Source organism: Piliocolobus tephrosceles, chromosome Y (genome assembly GCF_002776525.5).
Source record: "Piliocolobus tephrosceles isolate RC106 chromosome Y, ASM277652v3, whole genome shotgun sequence".
Lineage (NCBI taxonomy): Eukaryota > Metazoa > Chordata > Mammalia > Primates > Cercopithecidae > Piliocolobus > Piliocolobus tephrosceles.
The window spans coordinates 22,920,503-22,945,006 of record NC_045456.1 but is presented as its reverse complement, the minus strand read 5'-3'; the positions used below and the strand labels follow the sequence as shown (position 1 = coordinate 22,945,006).

The window sequence follows — 24,504 nt, the reverse complement described above, 5'->3', positions numbered from 1 at the left end:
AAGCACTCATACTGCTTTCTTTTCCTTTCTTAGCAATAATTATTGGCCCTGATGGTCATCCTTTGACTGTCTATCCTTGCATGATTTGTGGGAAGAAGTTTAAGTCGAGAGGTTTTTTGAAAAGACATATGAAAAACCATCCCGAACACCTTGCCAAGAAGAAGTACCACTGTACTGACTGTGATTACACTACCAACAAGAAGATAAGTTTACATAACCACCTGGAGAGCCACAAGCTGACCAGCAAGGCAGAGAAGGCCATTGAATGTGATGAGTGTGGGAAGCATTTTTCTCATGCCGGGGCTTTGTTTACTCACAAAATGGTGCACAAGGAAAAAGGGGCCAACAAAATGCACAAGTGTAAATTCTGTGAATATGAGACAGCTGAACAGGGGTTATTGAATCGTCACCTCTTGGCAGTCCACAGCAAGAACTTTCCTCATATTTGTGTGGAGTGTGGTAAAGGTTTCCGACACCCGTCGGAACTCAAAAAGCACATGCGAATCCATACTGGGGAGAAGCCATACCAATGCCAGTACTGCGAATATAGGTCTGCAGACTCTTCTAACTTGAAAACACATATAAAAACAAAGCATAGTAAAGAGATGCCATTCAAGTGTGATATTTGTCTTCTGACTTTCTCAGATACCAAAGAAGTGCAGCAACATACTCTTGTCCACCAAGAAAACAAAACACACCAGTGTTTGCATTGTGACCACAAGAGTTCAAACTCAAGTGATTTGAAACGACATGTAATTTCAGTTCATACAAAAGACTATCCTCATAAGTGTGAGATGTGCGAGAAAGGCTTTCACAGGCCTTCAGAACTCAAGAAGCATGTGGCTGTCCACAAAGGTAAAAAAATGCACCAATGTAGACATTGTGACTTTAAGATTGCAGACCCATTTGTTCTAAGTCGCCATATTCTCTCAGTTCACACAAAGGATCTTCCATTTAGGTGTAAGAGATGTAGAAAGGGATTTAGGCAACAAAATGAGCTTAAAAAGCATATGAAGACACACAGTGGCAGGAAAGTATATCAGTGTGAGTACTGTGAGTATAGCACTACGGATGCCTCAGGCTTTAAACGGCACGTTATTTCCATTCATACAAAAGACTATCCTCATCGGTGTGAGTACTGCAAGAAAGGCTTCCGAAGACCTTCAGAGAAGAACCAGCACATAATGCGACATCATAAAGAAGTTGGCCTGCCCTAACAGTGTGTGTACAAGCTTGTAAAGATGTTGGCCTTGAAGCAGAAAATTCATTTTTTAAAGCCAGTCTTGTTCACGTCCATTACTATACATTGAATTATGCTGTGTAAAAATAGAATTATTGCTTCTAGTCCACTTTTCTTTACATTTTATTCAAAGGGTGTCCTGAATCCTATTGAGTTTCTTTAATAGATGAGAAAAATAGCAACAAGCAAGTTGCTTATAATTTGTGATTCTATACTGAATTTTCAGTCTTAAAAGCTTTACTATTTATTTACATATTTATTCATGTTGATGGTACTCTTCTAAGACAAAATCAAATTGATAACTATAAAAGTAACATTTTTGACCCATTTCTTCCTACACAAACGTTTCACATTGGAGACATCTGCTAACATAAATGGGAGATTTTACTGTCAAGTCCACTTAGCAAAATGTAATAATTTTTTTGTCTTCTTAATATTACATGATGAAATTTTACATTTGAGCTTCTAGCATTGATTAATATAGGATATTGACTACATTTATGTTTAAATTTCATTTTGTTCAGCAGACAAAATGTACTTCCTTTAATTTTCATTAATAGTGTTTACATCTTTTGTCAGCACAGCAAACTTTTAAAAAGTATTATTGAAAAGTTTTACTTATTTTCGTCTTTTGTTTTCTCTTTGTACTGCTTTGTCTTATGCTGTGTTCCAACACCCGAGACTTACTGCACACTGACTTTTAGTCTTTTAGAGGTAAATTGTGGACTCAGGATTTTTTGAAACTTGGTATGTAACTCTAAATCTTGTATATGCATCTTTGTTGCTTATTACATATTTACACACACAAGCACAAATTTTAAACTTATGAAAATTTACAATAACCTGAAAGATCCAGGGATGCATGAGAGCATTTCATAACTTACTATTCAGAGTTACTAAATTTGAGGTGAAGAATTAAAAAGAAAAGAAGGACATTAGGAAGAGTGAAAATCTTCTAATACTCTTTGATAGATAAAAATGGAAGGTAAGATGTGTCTAGATAGAATGTTTTCTTACAATTTCAGCTTCATATCATAAATTTTTCTGGAAAGCTATTTCAGACATAGGTTTCTTAGTTTTTGAGAATCCTGTGAAGGAACTCTGGTCTCACTGCAAAGTAAAGAGGACTAAGGGAAAGTGATGGTACCATGTAGCAGAATTAGAGCTAATTCCAAATTAGCAACTTTATCCTGCTTTTTATTTTACACTGAGTAAAGTTTTAAAAAGACAACAGTCAAGTTGATTTTGATTAGAAGATAAACATACATAATGAAAATCCATGGCCTTATTTGGAACATATATCACTTTCCAAATTTTATTGTTTGAGAGTTAATAAGTTATTACGCAGTTAATAACATGTATGGATATAATATAAAATGAATTCATATAATTAAAAAGAATTTGGTTAATAAGAATTTTGGAGAATGGAAAATACATTTTTAGGTTCCTTAATTTGGCTGTTGGTACCTATGTATTTGGAATATTTTTGGGGATTAGAATTGTTTTTTAAGCCACATTACAGCTACCTGCTGGCTTTAGTATGGTGGTACTTCATTCAACTTATGCTGTCAGGTTTTTATTTTCTCCTTCTGGGCCACCAATTCAAAAGTTATAGGATTAGGAAACATAAATATTTGGTGATTGACAGCCTCTGACATGTTAGATTAATTTGATCTAGTTCTGAAGTGGTTTAGTCATACATGAATTTAAACCTAGTACCAACCAAAACCATGTAATGGATTTTGAAAATCTGTTAGGACTTCTTAGCCCTCATACATGTCCCTACCTGATTGTTACTGTCCTTCATTATCTTGTTCTTGATAACTTCAGTTTGTATTTGAGAATCCTTTAAATCTCCTTACAATTTGTTTTCTCCCTGAAGTAATATAAAAGGAAGTATTTAAGTGAAAGTTTAAGAGTTTTAAAGCACTCCTTAAAATTAATAGTTAACTATTTATATTTTCAAAATAGAAAGGTAAAGAACAACACTTTACATATTTCATATTTTTCATACAGTCTGGAGTTATACACAGTTGTTTTGTTTTTAACCACAATATTGAAACCTTTAAAAGGTAATTAAGCATTTGGTCAAGTAAATATGATAGAACATTTGTATAAAGACAAACGAAATTGTGCTTAATGTTATATACTGTTATTATTTGCAGGCTGGTTTTAATTCTTAATTTGATTAGCAAAGCTAAAAAAGTGGATGTTGAAGTTGAAAGTTTTAAAGAGGTACAAAGTCTTACAAGGACATAAATTATTGTTTGGTTGAAAAATAGCCTATTAAATATCGTATGTTCCTTCCACTGTACAAATTGTAAAATACTTAAAATACTATGGAGAATTCATGCAGGAAGTGTGATACTGTTGTAAATGTGTACTTGAGAATAATATGCAAAAATAAAAATGATAATATTTTGCTGTTAACAAATGTTTACTTGTATATGATACCAATAAAACATGCGGTTTTAAGTCTTAATAAACACAAAACATAGTGGACTATTTTTATTTCCCCACTTAGTTCATTCTGTACATAAGTGGAATACGAAATGCTTTTTACGTAAATATTGGTAACCTTATGAATTTACAAGTAGTATTTCAGAGTACTTGTGCTAATTGAAGAGTCCTTTGCTCAATGTGTTCTTGAAAGTCAATTTTTTGTTTTATCTTAATAGAAGATTGTTTGGTTAGCATCTCCACTTGCTGAAATAAATTTTCCTTGCATAAAGCTTTTTTTTTTCTTTTTCTTTTTGGTTTTTTGGTTTTTTGTTTTTGTTTTAACAACAAAGCCTTACTCATTTGCCGAGGCTCAAGTGCAGTGGTTTGTGATCTTAGCTCACTGCAACCTTGAACTCTTGGGCTCAAGCAGTCCTCCCACTTCAGCCTACATAGTAGCTGGGACTATAGGCATGTACTGTCATGCCTAGCTAGTATTTTATTTTTTATAGAGATGGGGTTGGGTCTCATTATGTTGCCCACGGTGGTCTCAAATCCCTGGGCTCAAGGAGTCCTCCAACCTCAGCCTCCCAAAATGGTGCAGTTATAGGCATAGGCCAGTGCACCAGGCCTTAAGTGGTTTTGGAGGGCAGTAAGTCCATAGCAGAGGAACCTGCCCTAGTTACACATTTGTGTATTACTCCTTAGTGTTCCGTTTGGAGATCTTTAGTGTACACATATACTGTGGGGTGGGTATTATGACAGAAATTAGAAGCTTGGTAGAAGTTAACAAGGAGTCAAACAGATTACAGCAAAGAAGACCGAGATGCGTAAATTTTTGTGGAGGTAAAATTCACATGATAAAAGTCACTATCTTAAAATGTGTAAGTGGCATTTAACACATTCATATGTTTCCATCACCTCTCTTTAGTTGCAAAACACCTTGGATAAAGATTCTGCAGTTCTTCAACTCTGTAGGGACATGTGTGTGTTTAGTGGTTCAAACTGTAAATAATTAAAGCCACTAAAATGTTTAAAATATATATATGGTGGCCGGGCGCGGTGGCTCAAGCCTGTAATCCCAGCACTTTGGGAGGCCGAGACGGGTGGATCACGAGGTCAGGAGATTGAGACCATTCTGGCTAACATGGTGAAACCCTGTCTCTACTAAAAGGTACAAAAAACTAGCCGGGGGAGGTGGTGGGCGCCTGTAGTCCCAGCTACTCGGAAGGCTGAGGCAGGAGAATGGGCTAAACCCAGGAGGCGGAGCTTGCAGTGAGCTGAGATCCTGCCACTGTACTCCAGCCCGGGTGAAAGAGAAAGACCCCGTCTAAAAAAAAAAAAAAAAAAAAAATTATATATATATATATATAGTGAATGTCACTGGACACAGTTGTAAGCCAGGAAAGACCAGGGAAGATCATGAATAACTTAGTTGTCTTAGAAAACCTAAAAATATACCCAATCAGGCCTGTGATTTCACCTAAGATAATTTAGTGACTGGTTTTCTGGCAATGTCAATGTCAATTTTATTATGTTTTATTTTTATTTTTTAACTTCTCAGGAATTCTAGGATTTTTGTAAAGAGAAGCATTATGACCAATATCTTAAAGGTGTTATATTTTGAAGCTGGGCCAGGTCAGCATCAGCATTACTTGAATCTTTTTAGATATATAAAATCTTGGGCTCACCCTACACCTACTACATAAAAAAATTGTACATAGGCACCAGCAGTCAGGTTGGCTTTATTGTGAAAAGAAAGAAAAAAACCATTTCCCATTTTAATCATTTTGTTTGTTTATTTTTTTTGAGACAGAGTCTCGCTCTGTTGCCCAGGCTGGAGTGCAGTGGCCAGATCTTAGCTCACTGCAAGCTCCACCTCCTGGGTTTATACCATTCTCCTGCCTCAGCCTCCTAAGTAGCTGGGACTACAGGTGCCTACCACTGCACCCGGCTAGTTTTTTGTAATTTTTAGTAGAGAGGGGATTTCACCATGTTAGCCAGGATGGTCTCCATCTCCTGACCTCGTGATCCGCCCATCTCGGCCTCCCAAAATTGAGCCACTGCGCCTGGCCCATTTTAATCATTTTAAGTGTATACAATTAATAGTACTAAGAATATTTACATGGTTGTGAATGTTTCTTAACTTTCATATTTGAAACTCAATGTTCATTAAGCAACTTTCTCCACTGCCCCCCAGGCCTATTCTAGTTTGTTTCCATGAATTTGACTACTTTATCAGAATCATACAGCTGTATGTGTGTGTGTGTGTGTGTGTGTGTGTGTGTGTGTGAGTGAGACTGGCTTATATCACTTAACAGCCTTTCCTCCTCAATTTTAGAGAAGAAGTTTTCAGCTTTTCACCATCAAATAAGGTGTTAGCCATGGACTTTTAAAAATAATTGCTGGCTGGGCACGGTGGCTCACACCTGTAATCCCAGCACTTTGGGAGGCCAAGGCGGGTAGGTTACCTGAGGTCAGGAGTTGAAACCAGCCTGGCCAACATGGTGACAGCCCATCTGTACTAAAAATACAAAAATAAGTGGGCGTGGTGGCAGATGCCTGTAACTCCAGCTACTCGGGAGGCTGAGGCAGGAGAATTGCTTGAACCCAGGTATCAGAGGTGGCAGTGAGCCGAGATTGTGCCACCTCCCTCCAGCCTGGGCGAAAGAGCGAGACTCCATCTCAAAAATAAATAAAATTGCCCTGGGTAGTCATGGTGTCTTATACTTATAATCCCAGCACTTTAAGAGGTTGAGGCAGGTGGATGACTTAAGGTCAGGAGTTTGAGACCAGCCTGGCCAACATAACGAAACTAGGTCTCTACTAAAAATACAAAAATTAGCTGGGCATCTGGTACATGTCTATAATCCCAGCTACTCAAGAAGCTGAAGAATGAGAATCACTTGAACCTAGGAGGAGGTTGTTGCAGTAAGGTGAGATTGCACCACTGCACTCCAGCCTGGGTGACAGAGCAAGACTCCATCTCAAAATAAATAAATAAAAATAATTGCCCTCATTATGTTGAGGGTTCCCTCTTCTTGCCTAAGTGTATTTTGTAATGAAAAGGTGTGGAATCTTGTCACATGCTTTTTTTATGTAAATTGAAATGAACATGTAGCTTTTGTCCTTTGTTTTTGTTAACGTGATGTATTAAAAGGTATTGCTGAACCATTCTTAAAATCCAGTAAAATCTTACTGGTCATGGTATATAATCAGTTTTTTGTTGTTGTTGTTTTGAGAACAATTTTTTTTCTGTGTTGCCCAGGCTGGAGTGCAATGGCGTGATCTTAGCTCACTGCAACCTCTGCCTCCTGGGTTGGAGAGATTCTCCTGCCTCACTCAGCCTGCCGAGTAGCTGGGATTACAGACATCTGCTACTACTCCCAGCTAATTTTTTGTATTTTTAATAGAGATAAGGTTTCACCATGTTGTCCAGTCTGGTGTTGAACTCTTGACTTCAGGTGATCCATCTGCTTTGACCTCCCCTTTTAGGATTATAGGCGTGAGCCATGGCACCTGGCCTATGTAATTGTTTTTTTTTTTTTTTTTTTTATTTTTTTTTTTTTTGGAGACAGAGTCTTGCTGTCACCCAGGCTGGAGTGCAATGGTGTGATCTTGGCTCACTGAAACCTCCGCCTCCCAAGGTCAAGTGATTCTCCTTACTCAGCCTCTCAAGTAGCTGGGATTACAGGCACATGCCACTGCATCTGGGCCACCACACTTGGCTAGTTTTTGTATTTTTAGTAGAGGCAGGGTTTCATCATGTTGGCCAGGCTGGTCTCGAACTCCTGACCTCAAATGATCCACCCACCTTGGCCTCCCAAAATGCTGGAATTGTAAGCATGTAATCCCAGCCTGTAATCCTTATAATGTGCTGTTAAATTCAACCTGCTTGTATTTCACTGATAATTTTTGCATAGATTTTCATTAGTGATATTGGTCTGTGATTTTCTTTATGTGTTTTTTTTTATTAATTTTTTTTGGATGCAGGGTCTTGCTGTGTTGCCCAGGCTGTAGTGCAGTGGTGCGATTGCAGCTGACTGTAACCTTGAACCCCTGGGTTCAAACTGTCGTGCCATCTGAATAGCTAGGACTGCTAGTGCACACTACCATGCCTAACTAACTTTTTACAATTTTTTTTGTAGAGACATGATTTCCCTAAGTTGCCCAGACTTGTCACGAACTTCTGGATTCAAGCAATCCCTGTCTTAATCTCCCAAGATGCTGGGAATATAGGCATAAGCCACCATACCTAGCCTTGTGTATGTCTTTATCTGGTTTTGACAGCAATGTAATACTGGCATCTTTATATGAATTTCAGAGTGCTTCCTCCTTTAGGATTATTAATTTCTTTTTATTTTAAAAAATTTTCATTTTTATCTTAGATTCAGATGTACTCGTACAGGTTTGCTATAAGGGTGTATGTGTAGTGTTGTTGAGGTTTGGGCTTCTTTAGATCCCATCAGCCACATAGTGAAGATAATACCCAATAGAAAGTTTCTCAACGCTTGCCCCACTCCTTTACTCCCTTCTTTTGGAGACTTCAGTATGTGTTGTTTCCATCTTTATGTTCATATTAACCCAAGATATAGTTCCCACTTATATGTGACACTAGGTTTTCTGTTTCTGCATTAGTTTCCTTACGATAATGGCCTCCAGCTGCAACCATGTTGCTACAAAGGGCATTATTTCATTCTTTATTGTGCCTGCATAAAATTATTTCTAAATTTTGGTAGAATTCTCCAGTGAAGCCATCTTACTGTGGGCTGTTCTTTGCTCAGATTTTTATTTCTGATTCAATCTTACTAGTTACTGGTTTGTTCAGATTTTCTACTTCTTTCTGATTTACCCATGGTAGGTTGTGTGTTTCTAGCAATGTATTATTATTATTATTATTATTATTTTTTTTTTTTTTTTTAAAGACAGAATCTCACTCTGTCGTCCAGGCTGGAGTACAATGGCACTATCTCTGCTTACTGCAACCTCTGGCTCCCGCACTCAAGTGATTCTTCTGCCGCAGCCTCCCGAGTAACTGGGATTACAGGTGTGCATCACCACACCTGGGTAATTTTTTATATTTTTAGTAGGGATGGGGTTTTACCATGTTGGCCAGGCTGGTTTCAAACCTGCCTGAGGTGATCCACCTGCTTTGGCCTCCCAGATCGCGGGGATTACAGGTGTGAGCCACCACACCCAGCCTATTCCTTCTGATTTATCCAGCTCCTTGGAGTACTTTGTATTCATTGTATTCTCTTTACTCTTTTTCATTTCTGTGGCATCACTTGTAATTACCGTTTTTTCATTTCTAACTTCAGTTATTTGAGTCTTGTTCTTAATGTACGCAAAATTTGCCAATGTTATTCATCTTTTCAAAATATGAATTCAGTTTTGTTGATTTTTCTACTATTAAGCTTCTTTTTTTTTGAGACGGAGTCTCGCTCTGTCACCCAGGCTGGAGTGCAGTGATATGATCTTGGCTCACTGCAAGCTCCGCCTCCCAGGTTCACATCATTCTCCTACCTAAGCCTCGGAGTAGGGAGATTACAGGTGCCCACTACCACGCCCGGCTAGTGTTTTTTTTTTTTTTTTTTTTGTATTTTTAGTAGAGACAGGGTTTCATCATATTAGCCAGGATGGTCTCGATCTCCTGACCTCATGATCCACCCACCTTGGCCTCCCAAAGTGCTGGGATTACAGGTGTGAGCCATCGCGCCCGGCCATATATTTTTAAATAACATATAATAGTTATACATATTTTGGAGTCATGTGATATTGTTGGGTAGCTGGTTTGAGGTCTTTCTTTTTTTTTTTTTTTTTTTTTTTTTTTTTTTTTGAGACGGAGTCTCGCTTTGTCGCCCGGGCTGGAGTGCAGTGGCCAGATCTCAGCTCACTGCAAGCTCCGCCTCCGGGGTTTACGCCATTCCCCTGCCTCAGCCTCCCGAGTAGCTGGGACTACAGGCGCCCGCCACCTCGCCCGGCTAGTTTTTTGTATTTTTTAGTAGAGACGGGGTTTCACCGTGTTAGCCAGGATGGTCTCGATCTCCTGACCTCGTGATCCGCCCGTCTCGGCCTCCCAAAGTGCTGGGATTACAGGCTTGAGCCACCGCGCCCGGCCGAGGTCTTTCTTTTTTGATACATGTATTTACAGCTATAAATTTACCTCTCTGTGACTCTGTGACTTTGATTGTATCTCATGTTGTGTGTACGATATGTCGTGCTTTCATTTTAGTGTGTGTCAAGGTAATTTTCCTTGTATCTTCTTTTAACTCATTGGTTGTGTGGTTTTGTTTTTGATACTGCCTTTTGGTCTGTTGCCTAGGCTGGCCTTCAACTCCAGGGCTCAAGAGCTCTTACTTCCAACTCAGCCTCCCAAGTAGCTGGGACTACAAGTGAGTGCTATTGTGCCAGGTTTTCCATTGGTTAACAGTTTGTTGCTTAGTTTCCACACACTTGTGAATTTTCCAGTTTTCCCATTGCTCTTGATTTTTAGTGCATCATATTGTGCTCAGAAAATGCACTTTGTATAATTTGTGTTTTTTTTTTTTTTTTTTTTTTTTTTTTTAAATTGAGACAGAGTCTGGCTCTCTGTTGCCCAGGCTGGAGTGCAGTGGCCGGATCTCAGCTCACTGCAACCTTGCCTCCTGGGTTTACATCATTCTCCTGCCTCAGCTTCCCAAGTAGCTGGGACTATAGGTGGCCGCCACCATGCCTGGCTAGTTTTTTGTATTTTTTCAGTAGAGACGGGGTTTCACTGTGTTAGCCAGGATGGTCTCGATCTCCTGACCTCATGATTCGCCCAACTCAGCCTCCCAAAGTGCTGAGATTACAGGCTTGAGCCACCGTGCCTGGCCAATTTGTGTTTTAAAATTTGTTAAAACTTGTTTTGTGACCAAATATATCGTCTATTCTAGAGAATGTTCAATGCGCACTTTAGAATAATGTATATTCTGCTGTGGTTGTGTGGAATGTTCTCTATGTGTCTGGTATGTCCAATTGGGTACAGCATTTTACCAGTCCTGTTTCTCCACTGGTTTTCCATTTGATTTTTCTACCCATTATTGAAAGTGGGCGAAAGATGCCTCCTATATTATTGTCTTTGTTTCTTGTTTTTATTCCTGTCAATATTTTTATCACATAGTTAAGAGCTCTGATATTTAGTGCAGATATATTTATAATTGTTATTATCTTTCTTTTAACTTTTATTTTAAGTTCAGGTGCAGGTTTATTACATAGGTAGACTTGTTTCACAGGGGTTTGTTGTACAGATTATTTCATCACCCAGACATTAAGTCTAGTACCTATTACTTGTTTTTCCTGATCCTTTCCCTTTTCCCACTCTCCATCCTCTGGTAGGTCCCAGTGTGTATTGTTCTCCTCTATGTGCCCATGCACTCTCATCATTTAGCTCCCACTTATAAGTGAGGACATACAGTATTTGGTTTTCTGTTCCTGTGTTAGCTAAGAATGATGGCCTCCAACTCCATCCATGGTCCTGCAAAGGACATGATCCTATTGGTTTTTTTGTTTGTTTGTTTCGTTTTGTTTTTCTTTTGAGATGGAGTCTCGCTCTGTTGCCCAGGTTGGAGTGCAGTGGCACAGTCGCAGCTCACCACAACCTCTACCTCCTGGGTTCCGGCGATTCTCCTGCCTCAGCCTCCTGAGTTGCTGGGACTACAGGCGCCTGCCACCACACCTGGCTAATTTTTTGTATTTTTAGTAGAGATGTGGTTTTACCATGTTATACAGGCTGGTCTTGAACTCCTGACTTTGTGATCCACCCGCCTTGGCCTCCCAAAGTGCTGGGATTACAGGCATGAGCCACTGCACCCAGCCTGGTCCCGTTCTTTTTTTATGGCTGCATAGTATTCCATGGTGTGTATGTGCCACATTTTCTTTATTCTGTCTACTATTGGTGGACATTTACGTTGATTCCATGTGTTTGCTATTATGAAAAGTACTGCAGTGAACATACACATGCATGTGTCTTTATGACAGAAGGATTTACATTTCTTTGGGTATATACTCAGTAATGAGATTGCTGGGTCGAATGGTAGTTCTGCTAATCCTTTTATGAGAAATCACCACACTGTTTTCCACAATGGCTGACTTAATTTACACTCACACCAACAGTGTATGGGTGTGTCATTTTCTCCACAACCTCACCAACATCTATTGACTTCTTAATCATAGGCATTCTGACTGGTGTGACTGGTATCTCACTGTGGTTTTGATTTGCATTTCTCTAATGATTAGTGATGTTGAGCTTTTTCTCCCACGTTTGTTGACTGAATACATGTTTTCTTTAGAAAAATATCTGTTCACGTCCTTTGCTTGCTTTATTTATTTACTTATCTTTTTGAGACAGAGTCTTGCCTTGTCAGCCAGGCTTGAGTGCAGTGACGGGATCTCGCATGCAGGCACCCTCCAACAGGCTCGGCTAATTTTTTTGTATTTTTAGTAGAGACAGGGTTTCACTGTGTTAGTCAGGATGGTCTCGATCTCCTGACCTCGTGATCCACTTGCCTCGGCTTCCCAAAGTGCTGGGATTACAGGTGTGAGCCACTGCACCCGGCCCTTTGTTTACTTTTTAATGGGGTTGTTTTCTTGTTTTAAGTTTCTTATAGAGCTGGATATTACAACTTTGTCAGATATATAGTTTGCAAAAATTTTCTCCCATTCTGTAGGTTGTCTGTTTACTTGATAGGTTCTTTTGCTGTGAAGAAACTGTTTAATTAGTTCCCATTTGTCAATTTTTGCTTTTGCTGCATTTGCTTTTGTTGTCTTTTTCATGAAACTTTTGCCCATTCCTATGCCCAGAATGGTATTGCCTAGGCTGTCTTCTAGGGTTTTTACCATTTTGGTTTTTATATGTAAACCTTTAATTCATCTTGACTTGAGTTTTGTGTATGGTGTAAAGAAAGGGTTTCCATCTTCTACATATGGCTAATCAGTTATCCCAGAACCATATATTGCATAGAGAGTACTTTTTCCATTCCTTGTTTTTGTCAGCTTAGTTGGAGATCAGACAGTTGTAGGCGTGTGGCCTTATTTCTGGGATATCTATTCTGTTCCATTGATCTATGTATCTGTTTCTGTAGAATTACCATGCTGTTTTAGTTACTGTAGTCCTGTAGTATGGTTTGAAGTCAGGTAATGTGTTGCCTCCAGCTTTGTTCTTTTTTGCTTAGGATTGCCTTGGCTATTCAGGGTCTCTTGTGGTTTCATACGAATTTAAGTTTTTTTTTTTCCCAAGTCTGTGAAGAATGTCATTGGTAGTTTGATAGGAATAGCACTGAATCTATAAATTGCTTTGAACATTATGGCTATTTTAACAATACTCATCTTTATCCATGAGCATGGATTGTTCTTCCATTTATGTCATCTCTGATTTCGTTGAGCACTGGTTTGTAGTTATCCTTGTAGAGATCTTTCACTTCCATGGTTAGCTGTATTCCTAGGTATTTCATTCTTTCATGGCAGTTGTGAATGGAATCATGTTCCTGATTTGGATGTTGTTGGTGTACAGGAATGCTAGCAGTTTCTGTACATTGCCTGTGTATCCTAAGATTTTGCTAAAGCTGTTTGATCAGCTTTTGGGCCAAAAGTATGAGGTGTTCTAGGTTTAGGATTATGCTGTCTGCAAACAGGGATAGTTTGACTTCCTCTCTTCCTATTTGGATGCCCTTTATTTCTTTCTCTTGGCCAACTGCCCTGGCCAGAGCTTCCAATACTATGTTGAATAAGAGTGATGAGAGAGGGCCTCCTTGTCTTGTGCCAGTTTTCAAGGAAATGCTTTTAACTTTTGTCCGTTCAGTATGATGTTGTCTGTGGTTGGTCATAGATGGCTCTTGTTATTTTGGGTTGTGTTTCTTTAATACCTAGTTTATTAGGAGCTTTTAACATGAAGTGGTATTGAATTTTATAGAAGCCTTTTCTGCATCTATTGAGATGATCTTGTAGTTTTTGTCTCTATTTCTGTTTATGGGATAATCCACATTCTTTTTATTTGTATCTGTTCAACCAACCTTGCTTCCCAGAGGATAAACCCTACTTGATTATAGTTGACTAACTAGCTTTTTTATCTATTGCTGGATTCAGTTTGCCAGTATTTTGCTATGGATTTTTGCATTGACATTCATCAAGAATGATATTAGCCTGAATTTTTTTTTGTTAGTTGTGTCTCTGCCAGGTTTTGGTATCAGGATGATGATGGTCTCATAGAATGAGCTAGGGAGGATTCCCTCTTCTCAATTTTTTTGGAATAGTTTCAGTAGGAATGGTACCAGCTCTTCTTTCTTACATCCACTAGAATTCAGCTGTGAATCCTTCTTGTCCTGGGCTTTTTTTTTTGGTTGGTGGGCTATTTATTACTGATTCAATTTTAAACATTTTAAATATTTTCTTGTTGAATTGACCCTTTTATTATTATATAACATTTTTTGCCTCTTTGAATGGTTTTTTGCATGAAGTCTGTTTTGTCTGTTATTGTAGTCATTCCTGCTCTTTTTGGTTACTATTGTCTGAATTATCTTTTTTCATCATTTCACCTTCAGCCTACGTATGTAATTAGATCTAAGATAGACAACATATAGTTAGATTCTGTTTTGTTTTGTTCTTTTATACCCAGTCAAGTTATAGTCTCCAATGTTACAACATTATTTTATTTCTTCTTTTTTTTTGAGACAGAGTCTCTCAATCTCTCTCTCTTTTTTTTTTTTTTTTGGTGAGATGGAGTCTTGTTCTGTCACCCAAGCTAAAGTGCAGTGGCGTGATCTTGGCTCACTGCAATCTCCTACTCCTGGGTTCAAGTGATTCTTGTGCCTCAGCCTCCTGAGGGGCTGGGATTACAGTTGTGTGCCACCACACCCAGCTAATTTTTACATTTTTAGTAGAGATTGGATTTTGCTGCAATGGCCAGGCTAGTCTCCTGGCCTCAAATGATCCATCTGCCTCGACCTCTTCAGGTGCTAGGATTACAGGCCTAAGCCCCTGCATCCAGACACTCTAATGTTATTTTTAGATTTGTTATCCAATGTTATTTTTAGATTTTGATCTATTTACATTTAAATTAGATTATAATAGGGGAAGGACTTACTATTGCCATTTTGTTAATTATTTTCTGTTTAGCTTTTTTGTTCCTGCTTAAGTCTTAGTGCCTTCCTTTGTGTTTAGTTTTTTTTTTTTTGGTAGGGATTCCCTGCTCATTTCTTTTGTGTATATTGTGGATATGTTATGTTTGCAATATTATCATTGCAATTAAATATCTTAAAGTTTATAACATTCTATTTTAAATTGATATAACAACTTCAGTCACATATACAATATGTGCCTCTTTAGCTGTAACCTCCCTACTTGGTTATGTTTATTCATTAGCATAAATTTATAGTTACTTTTTCTTTTTTAATTTAACTTCCATACAAGAATTAAAAGTGAATCAATGCACTAAAATTATAACAAACCAAATGACTGTATTTTTCTACATATTTACCTTTACTAGAATCTTTATATTTTCATATTGCTCTTTAGCATCCTTTTTTTTTTCAAATTTGGACTTTCTTTAGCAATCATTGAAGAGCAGGTCTTACAGTAATTAATTCCTGCAGCTTTTATATGGGAAACTTTTATTTTTCACTCATTTTTGAAGGATAGTTTGGGAGATACAGTTAATTTGGTTGGCAGTTTTAAAATGTCAGCACTTTAAATGTGTCATCCCACTCCCTTCTGGCCTGAAATGTTTCTGTTGAGAAATTACTGATAGTCCAATAACTCTTCCTGTCCCTTCTTGATTTTACTTGGCATGGCTTGCTATAGTTTCTCAGCTGGTCTTGATAGCTCTTACAAAGGTATTGTAGTCTGCAGTTGCTTCTTAACTTGGTGTCTCTGGTGGAATGAGGGCCTGGAGAGTTCTAGTATACCATCTTATGGACATCATTCTTTGCAGTTAGGCAGGCATAATTCATTTGCCAACATTTTTCCTACCAGTAAGCCCAGTGATCTGATTTAACAAGTCCTTTGTTAAGGACGTTATTCTTATGCACTCTCAAGTTTGTGAATCTTTACTAAAAAGAGCACTTTAAGGAAGTTACAAAATAATTATGCAACATATTGTGTTTTATGTGAAAAATCATAGAACTAAACCAAACCAGAAACTCACAGGTTGGATGCGATGACTCATACTGATAATCCCAGCACTTTGGGAGGCCAAGAAGGGCGGATTACCTGAGGTCAGGAGTTTCAGACCAGCCTGGCCAACATAATGAAACCCTGTCTCTACCAAAAATACAAAAAAGTAGCCAGGTATGGTGATGTGCACCTGTAGTCCCAGCTACTCCAGAGGCTGAGGCAGGAGATTCTCTTGAACCCAGGAGGTGGAGGTTGCAGTGAGCAGAGATTGAGCCACTGTACTCCAGCCTGGGACACAAAGTGAGACTGTATCTCAAAAAAAAAAAAAAAAAAAAAAAAAAAAGCAGTGCAGCTAAAGCAGGGCCTGAATGGTTCATATTCATACGTTTATGTAAGCTTTTTACAAGGCAGGTTTTCATTCAATAAATATACTTTTTAATGCACATGTAAATAATGTGCATTTCATAAATCTTGTGTGGTCTCCCATGAGTTAAATTCTTCAAAGGTAAATAAAATTCAGAAGCAGAGTCAGCAAGTAAAACTTGAAAGGCTGGCAAAGGTGTGGTGTGAGTAACTGCATGAGTATTTTGTTTTTTAAAATTAACTGCCCCAGGGGTAGTTGATGTAAATCATGTTAGAAACACAATTTTTCCACACTCAGTAGCTATTAGATAGTCAAATTTAAGTTGGCCTCATGGATTTTGTTTTATTACACATATATGGTTTTGCTCATAAAATTTTGTTTAATATAGTATTCCTGTTATGTTTTGATATCTGCTCTTATTTCTAAATAAATTTCTACCTTATTTTAATGTATGTGTTTGAATATTGGTAAATGATAGATGACATGACATGTATATATATGTTTCTGTGTATGTATGTGTCCATATATATATGGGGATTCAGGTATTCATGCATGGATATACACAAGAAATACATACAGACAAAGCTGCTTAAACTAAATCCCCAACATACTACCAGCTGGAAATGTTGCAGCTCTTTGAGCAGCTTGGCATTTCTGCTACCAATGAACTATTATCTCTGTTGCCTGGAGGTATGACATCTATACTTATTCAGATTTTAAAACCATTTCTGTATCTTATGAGGTTGAAATACTTTGTAAATTATTGAAGTTTTAGGTCACATCAATAACAACTTTATAGGTTTGTTTTGTTTTGAGATAGGACCTTGGTCTGTCACGGAGGCTGGAGCGCAGTGGAGTGATCACAGCTCACTGCAGCTTTGACCTCCCAGGCTTGAGAGATCCTCTCACCTCAGCATCCTGAGTAGCTGGTTATGTTGGCTAATTTATTATTATTTTTAAGAAGTTTTTTTTGTAGAAATGGGGGTCTCACTATGTTTCTCAGGCTAGTCTTAAGTGATCCTCCTAACTCAGCCTTTCAAAGTGCTGGGATTACAGACATGAGCCACCATGAAAGGTGTTTTTCCTTGTTTGTGTTTATTTTTCCCTGTCAACTGAAAGTCAGCTTATGGTATGGTAAATACATAGGTTTCTATTCTGTTCCCTTGGTCAGTGTATCTGTTTATATGCTGTGTCATGCTGCTTTGATTAATATAGCACTGTAAAAATATATTTTGGATTCTTTTCTTGGTTTCTCATTAAACTTTGTTTTAATGGTTCTTAAAATGCTGTGACAGATTTTTATTCAAGTTGTTTTAATTAAATAGTATTGGTTTTTAAGCCCAGTAACTGAAAACTGCCATATGCAAAAAAGAAAAAAAATCAACAACAAACAAACAACACTCCGCCTACCAGTGGCCCGTAAGACACTCTACTTTCCTTCTGAAGTTTTACAATGCATTATTTTCATTAATGATTCTTTTATTATTAAACTTAAATGGCCAATTGAAACAAACAGTTCTGAGACTATTCTTCCACCACTGATTAGTACTGGGATAGCAGATATTAAGGATAACATTCATTTAGCCTTCTGAGATTTTTGGGAAGAATTGATGACCTTGCTAGCTCCAGCAGCCCTCTTGTCCACTGCTTTGATGATACACATAGCAAGTGTCTGTCTTATATCATGAACAGCAAAATGACCCAGAGGATAGCTAGAGAAATTCACATTCACAGGGGCTTGTCAGCAACCCTACCAAGAATGGCAGCATTGCCAGACTTCAATATATATAAGTTCACATCATCAGTGAATAGAGAGAGTTTCAGTTCTTTCTTTCCAGTTTAGATGAGATTTATTTATTTTTTACTTGACTGCTCTGGCTATCACTTCCAGTACTGTAGTGAATAAGAGGGGTGAGAGTAGACATCCTTGTCTCATTCCTGATCTTAGGGGAAAAGCTTCTGAGTATAATGTGGCTGCAAGTTGGTAATATATATGGCTTTTATTGTGTTGAGTTACACGCCTAACTTGTGGAGATTTTAATTATAAAAATATGTGGAATTTTGTCAAAGCCTGTCTGTATCTATTGAGCTGATCATATGGTTTTGTCCTTCATTCTGTTAATGTTATATATCACACATATTCATGTGTATATGTTAAAACATTCTTGCATCCCAGGGATAAATCTCGATTGATCATGGCAAATGATTCTTTTAATGTGCTGTCTTTTAGTCTGCTAGCATTTGGTTGAGGCAGTTTGCATCCATGTTTATCAGGAGTATTGGCCTGTATTTTCTTTCCTTGTGATATTCTTGTCTAGCTTGGGTATTAGGGTAATTCTAGACTTAAAAAACAAGTTTCAAGTATTCTGTCTTCTTTAACTTTTTGGAGGGGGTTGACAAGGGATTGGCATTAGTTTTTCTTAGATTATGTGGTAGAATTCACCAAGAATCCATCAAATCTTGTGATTTGCTTTGATGAAAGACTTTTTTTGTTTTTTGAGACAGGGTCTTGCTCTGTCACCCACACTGGAGTGAAGTGGTGAGATCACTGCTCACCACAACCTTGATGATGGGAGGGTTTTATTACTGATTCAGTTTTCTTACTCATAATTTGGTTTGTTCATTTTTTATTTCTTCATGATCATCTTTGATAGGTTTTATGTTTCTATAAATTTGTTCCTTTCTTCTGTGTTACCTCATTGTTTGGTATAAAATTTGTTGGTTTGTAATAGTTTCATAATCTTTGTACCTTTGTGATACCAGCTGTAATATCTCCTCTCTTATTTCTGATTTGATTTATTTGAGTCTTTAATTTTTTTCTTAGTGTAAAGATTTATCAATTTTGCTTATTTTTCAGTAAGTTAAATCTCAGTTTTGTTAATCTTTTAAAATGTTTTTGTAATCCTACTTTATTTCTCTTCTGATCTATCTGCTCTTCTTTCTGCTAACTTTTGGCTTATATTGTTCTTACTTTTCTAATTTCTTGAGGTATAACAGTAGGTTCTTATTTGAGATCATCCTTCTTTTATGATGTAGGTTATCCTTCCTTACACATGATCTAACAATTCCAGTTCTGGGTATTTATCCAAGGAAATTGAAATCAGCATGTAGAAGAATTATCTGCACTTCCATGTTCACTGCAGTCATATTCACAATAGCTAAGATATGAAATCAACTTAAATGTCCATTAACAAATAAAGGAGTACAGAAAATGTGGTATATCTACACAAGGAAATACTATTAAGCCTTTAACAAAGGGAACTTCTGGCATTTTGTGACAGCATAAATAAACTTACTAGCTATTATATTAAAAGAAATAAGGTAGGTACAGAAAGACAAATACAGCGTATATTCACTTATATGTGCAAATATTAAAAATTGAACCTATCAAAGCAGATAATGTAATTGGCTTGGGGTAGGAGCATATAGGCAATGGGCAGACATTGGTCAAGGGCACAAAGTATTTACTTAGATAAGAGAAATAAGTGTAAGTAATAAATTTTATAGTATAATAACTGTTGTTAATAATGATGTATACTTTAAAATTGCTAAAAGTAGATTTTAAATGTTCTCATAAAAAGAGTAAGTGTGTGAGGTGATGGATATGTTAATAAGCTTAATTTAATTTTTCTACAACATGCACATATATGAAAGCATCATTTTGTACCCCATTAATATGTATATTTATTTTTAAGTTGTCAAGTAAGAAAAGTTTTATAGATCTACTGCACAACATGTGAATACAGTTAACACTAGTGAACTGTACACTTAGAAATTAGTAAAATGTTAAATTTTTGTTTCCCACAATTAAAAATACTACAAAGAATTTAATTTTTCTTTATTCAGTGAGTGAAAACTTTCCTCTATTGGACTAGAAAGTTGGAATTATTTCTATGAAGTACTTTTAGGTACAGTAATCTTTAAATCCTGGCACACAGGATTCTGCAGAGGCAGTTTAAACAGGGTTCAGTACAATGAAACAGTAAGGTGGTTGCAGATAGTTATAGTATGATGGGAGAAAATAATCCTACATGTGCACACCTAGCCATATCGGTTGCTTTTTTTTTTCTTGGTTTATTATTTTTTCTTACTCTTTTTTTTTTTTAATTAGCAGCACGCTTTTGATCACTTTGGCATATTAGATTTGTGGATAGTATTCATTTTAAAATGTATAAAGTGGGAAAAAAGTATAAACATTAATACTTTTCAGGATGTTGTTTTATAAATATGAAAATTGAGGCTGCCAGTTAAAGTCATATAGTTAGTGGTTGATATTGTAGTAAAGCCACATTCTTTATCTCCTCCAACTTTGGACCTCCTGACTATTTTTATCTGACACTTAGAAGCAAATTACTTTATGTGACAATATTACACATGTACACTGTGAAAGTTGTCAGATTAAAAATGGAGTCCCTAATGTTAAAAAAAAAAAAAATCCTAACAAATGGAGCCAGGAAAGGCCAGGAATACAGTGTTCTCATACTTGTATGCCTGACAGCAAAGTAGACTCTACAAAACTCTACAACCTTGCACAAAGGCATCACAGTTAGTCCATTTAAGTGGTCTTATTTAAACTAATTTCAAGCCTGTTTAAACTACTATACAGAATCCTGGGTACGAGGATTTAAAGTTTACTAGATCAAGTGATTGTTAGTATCACTATTAGTCTGTTCTCACATTGCTATAAAGAAATATCTGAAACTGGGTAATTTATAAAGAAAAGAGGTTTGATTGACTTACAGTTCTGCAGGCTCTACAGGAAGCATGGGAGTATGTGCTTCTGGGGAGGCCTCAGGGAACTTTAATTCATGGCAGGAGGCAAAGCAGATACAAATGTCTCACATAGCTGGAGCAGGATCCTGAGAGAGAGGGGAAAGTGGCACACATTTTTAAACAACTGTATCTCAGGAGAGCTCACTACCACAATGACAGCACCAAAGGGGGATTGTGAGCAACTGCTCCCATGATCCAATCACCCCCAACCAGGCCCCTGCTTCAATACTGAAGATTTCAATTCAGTGTGAGATTTGGGTAGGAACACAGATTGCAACCATATCACAAACTTATAAAAAATATTTCCACAAGACATTTGCCCAGCAACTGCCTATTCAACCTCAGACTGGCATTTTGTTTGTTACTTTTCTTTTTGACTTACCCACACATCTGTTTTATTGATCTTTGTAGCCAGGGATAGTTATTTCATAACAATTATGTAATCCTCCTCATTTAGTACTTTAAAACTCCTTTGTCTTCCTTTACTGCTTGGAATGTGCACCTAGTTTACTACAGCTTGTGCATAACTTATAATATTCCTTTTCCAAATAAACACCTTTTCTTTTAAAGAGTCTCTCTATTTGTTTTTTTTTTTTTTTTTTTTTTTTTTTTTTTTTTTTTGAGACGGAGTCTGGCTCTGTCTCCTGGGCTGGAGTGCAGTGGCCGGATCTCAGCTCACTGCAAGCTCCGCCTCCCAGGTTTACGCCATTCTCCTGCCTCAGCCTCCGGAGTAGCTGGGACTACAGGCGCCCGCCACCTCGCCCAGCTAGTTTTTTGTATTTTTTAGTAGAGACGGGGTTTCACCGGGTTAGCCAGGATGGTCTCGATCTCCTGACCTCGTGATCCGCCCGTCTCGGCCTCCCAAAGTGCTGGGATTACAGGCTTGAGCCACCGCGCCCGGCCCTCTATTTGTTTTTAAGGTTTACAATACAATATGTTGCATTTTAGAACATTGGTAAATAGTACACAGAAATTTTGCAAAAAGAAAAGTTGAATTTGAACTCCTGGCCTCAAGTGATCCATCTGCCTTGGCTTCCAAAAGTTCTGGGATTACAGCATGTGTCACTGTGCCAGAGGTGCCCATCTAAATCACTACTATTTAACAGTGTACTGGAAATTTAAGGCAGGTCAATTAGGCAAGGGGAAAAAAAACACACATCCAAATTGTAAAATATTAATGAAATTATCTTAATTTGCTGATGACATGAACCTTTATGTTCAAAACAAAGATTATACAAATACACAAACTATTAGACATTCAATACATACAAAAAAGTCATATTTTCATATATTGTCACTGAATAATCTGAAAAGAAAATTGAGAAAATAATCCTATTTAAAATAGAATCCAAAAGAATAAAATACTTCAGAATATCTTTTTTTTTTTTTTTTTTTTTAAACAGAGTTTTCCTCTTATTACCCATGGTGCAATCTTGGCTCACTGCAATCTCTGCCTCCTGGGTTTAAGAGATTCTCCTGCCTCAGGAGAATCTGGGAGTAGCTGAGATTATAGGCTTGCGTCACCATGCCCAGCTAATTTTGTTTTTTAAGTAGAGACAGAGTTTCTCCATATTGGTCATGCTAGTCTCAAGCTCCTGACCTCAGGTCATCTGCCTGCCTCAGCCTCCCAAAGTGCTAGGATTACAGATGTGAGCCGCCACACCCGGCAAAATAAAAACTATGTAAACTGGACAAAATTAGAAACCTCTGAGTACTGAAAAACACTACCAACAGAGTGAAACGGCAACACACAAATAGGGAAAATATCTGTCAATCATACATTTGATAAACTGATATCCAGAATATATAAATAACTGCTACAACTTAACAAGAAAAACCAGTTAAAAATAGGTTAAGGGTTTGAATGGACATTTCTCACCAAAGAAGATATACAAATCATCAATAAGAACATGAAAAGATTCTCAACATCATTGTCCATTAGGAAAATGCAAATTAAAACTACAAGCAGATACCATTTCATGCAAATTAATACTTACTTTCAAGAGAAAATAAGTGGTGGGAAAAATGTGGAGAAAACGGACATTATGAATTGCTAGTGAAAATACAAAATAGTGCAACTGATGTGAAAAATGATTCTGTAATTCCAACATTATATATATACCCCAAATAATTGAAAGCCTGGCTCACAGATATTTGGACATAAATATTTATGGCAATAGTATGCACAACTGCAAAAGGTGGAAACAATTCACATTTCCATTAAGAGATGAATAGACAGACAAAATATGAAATATAATGGAATATTATTCAGCCTTAAAATAGAATAAAATTCTGACATGCTACAACTGCACTTACAGGAAAAACACTGTGTTAAGTAAAATAAGCCAGACATAAAAGAACAAATACAGTTTGATTCCATCTATATGAAGTCCTTGGAATAGTCAAATTCAGGGCAACAGTAAGTAGGTGATGGTTGCCAGGACTGTGGGGAGGGGAGAATAGGGAGAAGTTGTGTTAATAGGTATAGAGTTTTTGTTTTACAAGATAAAATTCTAGAGACAGGTTACATCAACAATGTGAAGGCATTTAAAGTACTGAATTGTACACTTAAAAATGATTACGGTGGAAAATTTTGTGATGAGCACTTTATCACAATAATAATTTTAAAAGGCCCAATTTTCTTTCTAAGTAGACTAACAACGAAAAATACCATCCAATGGAATTATTTAGAAGAACTCTGCTGCTGTAAGAGTTTCTTGTTACTTTGTTTCTGTTTCCTAGTACTGGCTGTTAGCTTTAAGACTGACTTTTGCACTCCCTCTAACAGTCAGAATTAGTCATAATGACTGTCTAGTATTAGCTAGATACTCACCTTTCGCCTCTCTTAGGGTTTCCAAGATGAATGTGTCCACAGGTTTAGATTCACCCACTCTGCTTCTATCTTGGTTCTGCTGGACTCTTCTACTGTGAAGGTAAATAGCGTGTTGTTTCTTGCTGATGAACCAGGAAATGTAAGAAAAACAAGTAAAGAGAAAAACAAGTCCTTCTCTGACCAGGCTGACTCACTCCAAAGTCCAGCTGGAGCTATAACATTACCTGCAAGGCCAGGCAGGGGCCCTGAAGAAATGGGTTCCAAAAGCAGGGACAAGAAAAACAAGTTCTTACCAGTCTCCTCCTGAAATTCTGTGCCCATGCCATCATTCTTTGTGCTGCTCCTATAACTATTTTTGTAACTATTTCTGCAACTTTGCAAGGATTTTGTAAGGTCCTGTTTTTCCCATCTGTGCAGGATGCTAAAAGTCACAAGACATGCCTGAGTTACAAGATCTGTCACAGTTTGATTGACTGCATTTGTTCTGCTTCTGTAAGCTTGCTTTCCCTGCCTCGCAAGTTTGGCGCCACTGGCTAGCCAATCCCCTTTGGCTGCATGAATAAAAGTCAGCCCCTGTCTTTGTTCATTGCTCAGCCTCTGGATATTAATCTGCTGAGTTAGTGGGCCACCTAAATAAAAATCCTCCTGTTCCCCTCATTAATCTCTCTGGTCTCCAGATTCCAGACACATTCACACCAAAAGGGAGATCAGCTCTCCCACGACCTGGTG

General features: G+C 37.5%; 1 protein-coding gene and 1 long non-coding RNA gene across 6 annotated transcripts in view; one reads left to right on the top strand and one right to left on the bottom strand.

Annotated features, from left to right (window-relative positions):
- The window catches only part of ZFY (zinc finger protein Y-linked), a 63,560-nt gene extending 59,869 nt beyond the window's left edge, over positions 1 to 3,691 (top strand). For all 4 annotated transcript variants that reach the window (XM_026451325.2, XM_026451324.2, XM_026451326.2 and 1 more), the window contains one exon: positions 34 to 3,691. In XM_026451325.2, coding sequence (XP_026307110.1) covers positions 34 to 1,217 — 1,184 coding nt within the window. In that variant the 3' untranslated portion in view covers positions 1,218 to 3,691. The remainder of the gene's footprint in view (positions 1 to 33) is intronic.
- Positions 3,000 to 24,110, bottom strand: LOC111535454. Of its 2 annotated transcripts, XR_002729451.1 has the most exons (4): positions 24,069 to 24,110; positions 23,776 to 23,867; positions 20,910 to 21,028; positions 3,000 to 3,116 (listed from the first exon to the last, which is right to left on the bottom strand). It is a non-coding gene; the product is annotated as an uncharacterized LOC111535454 (long non-coding RNA). The 2 variants fall into 2 exon arrangements; XR_002729450.1 differs by lacking the exon at positions 24,069 to 24,110 and having other exon boundaries at positions 23,776 to 24,062.
- Positions 24,111 to 24,504: the final 394 nt, after the last annotated feature.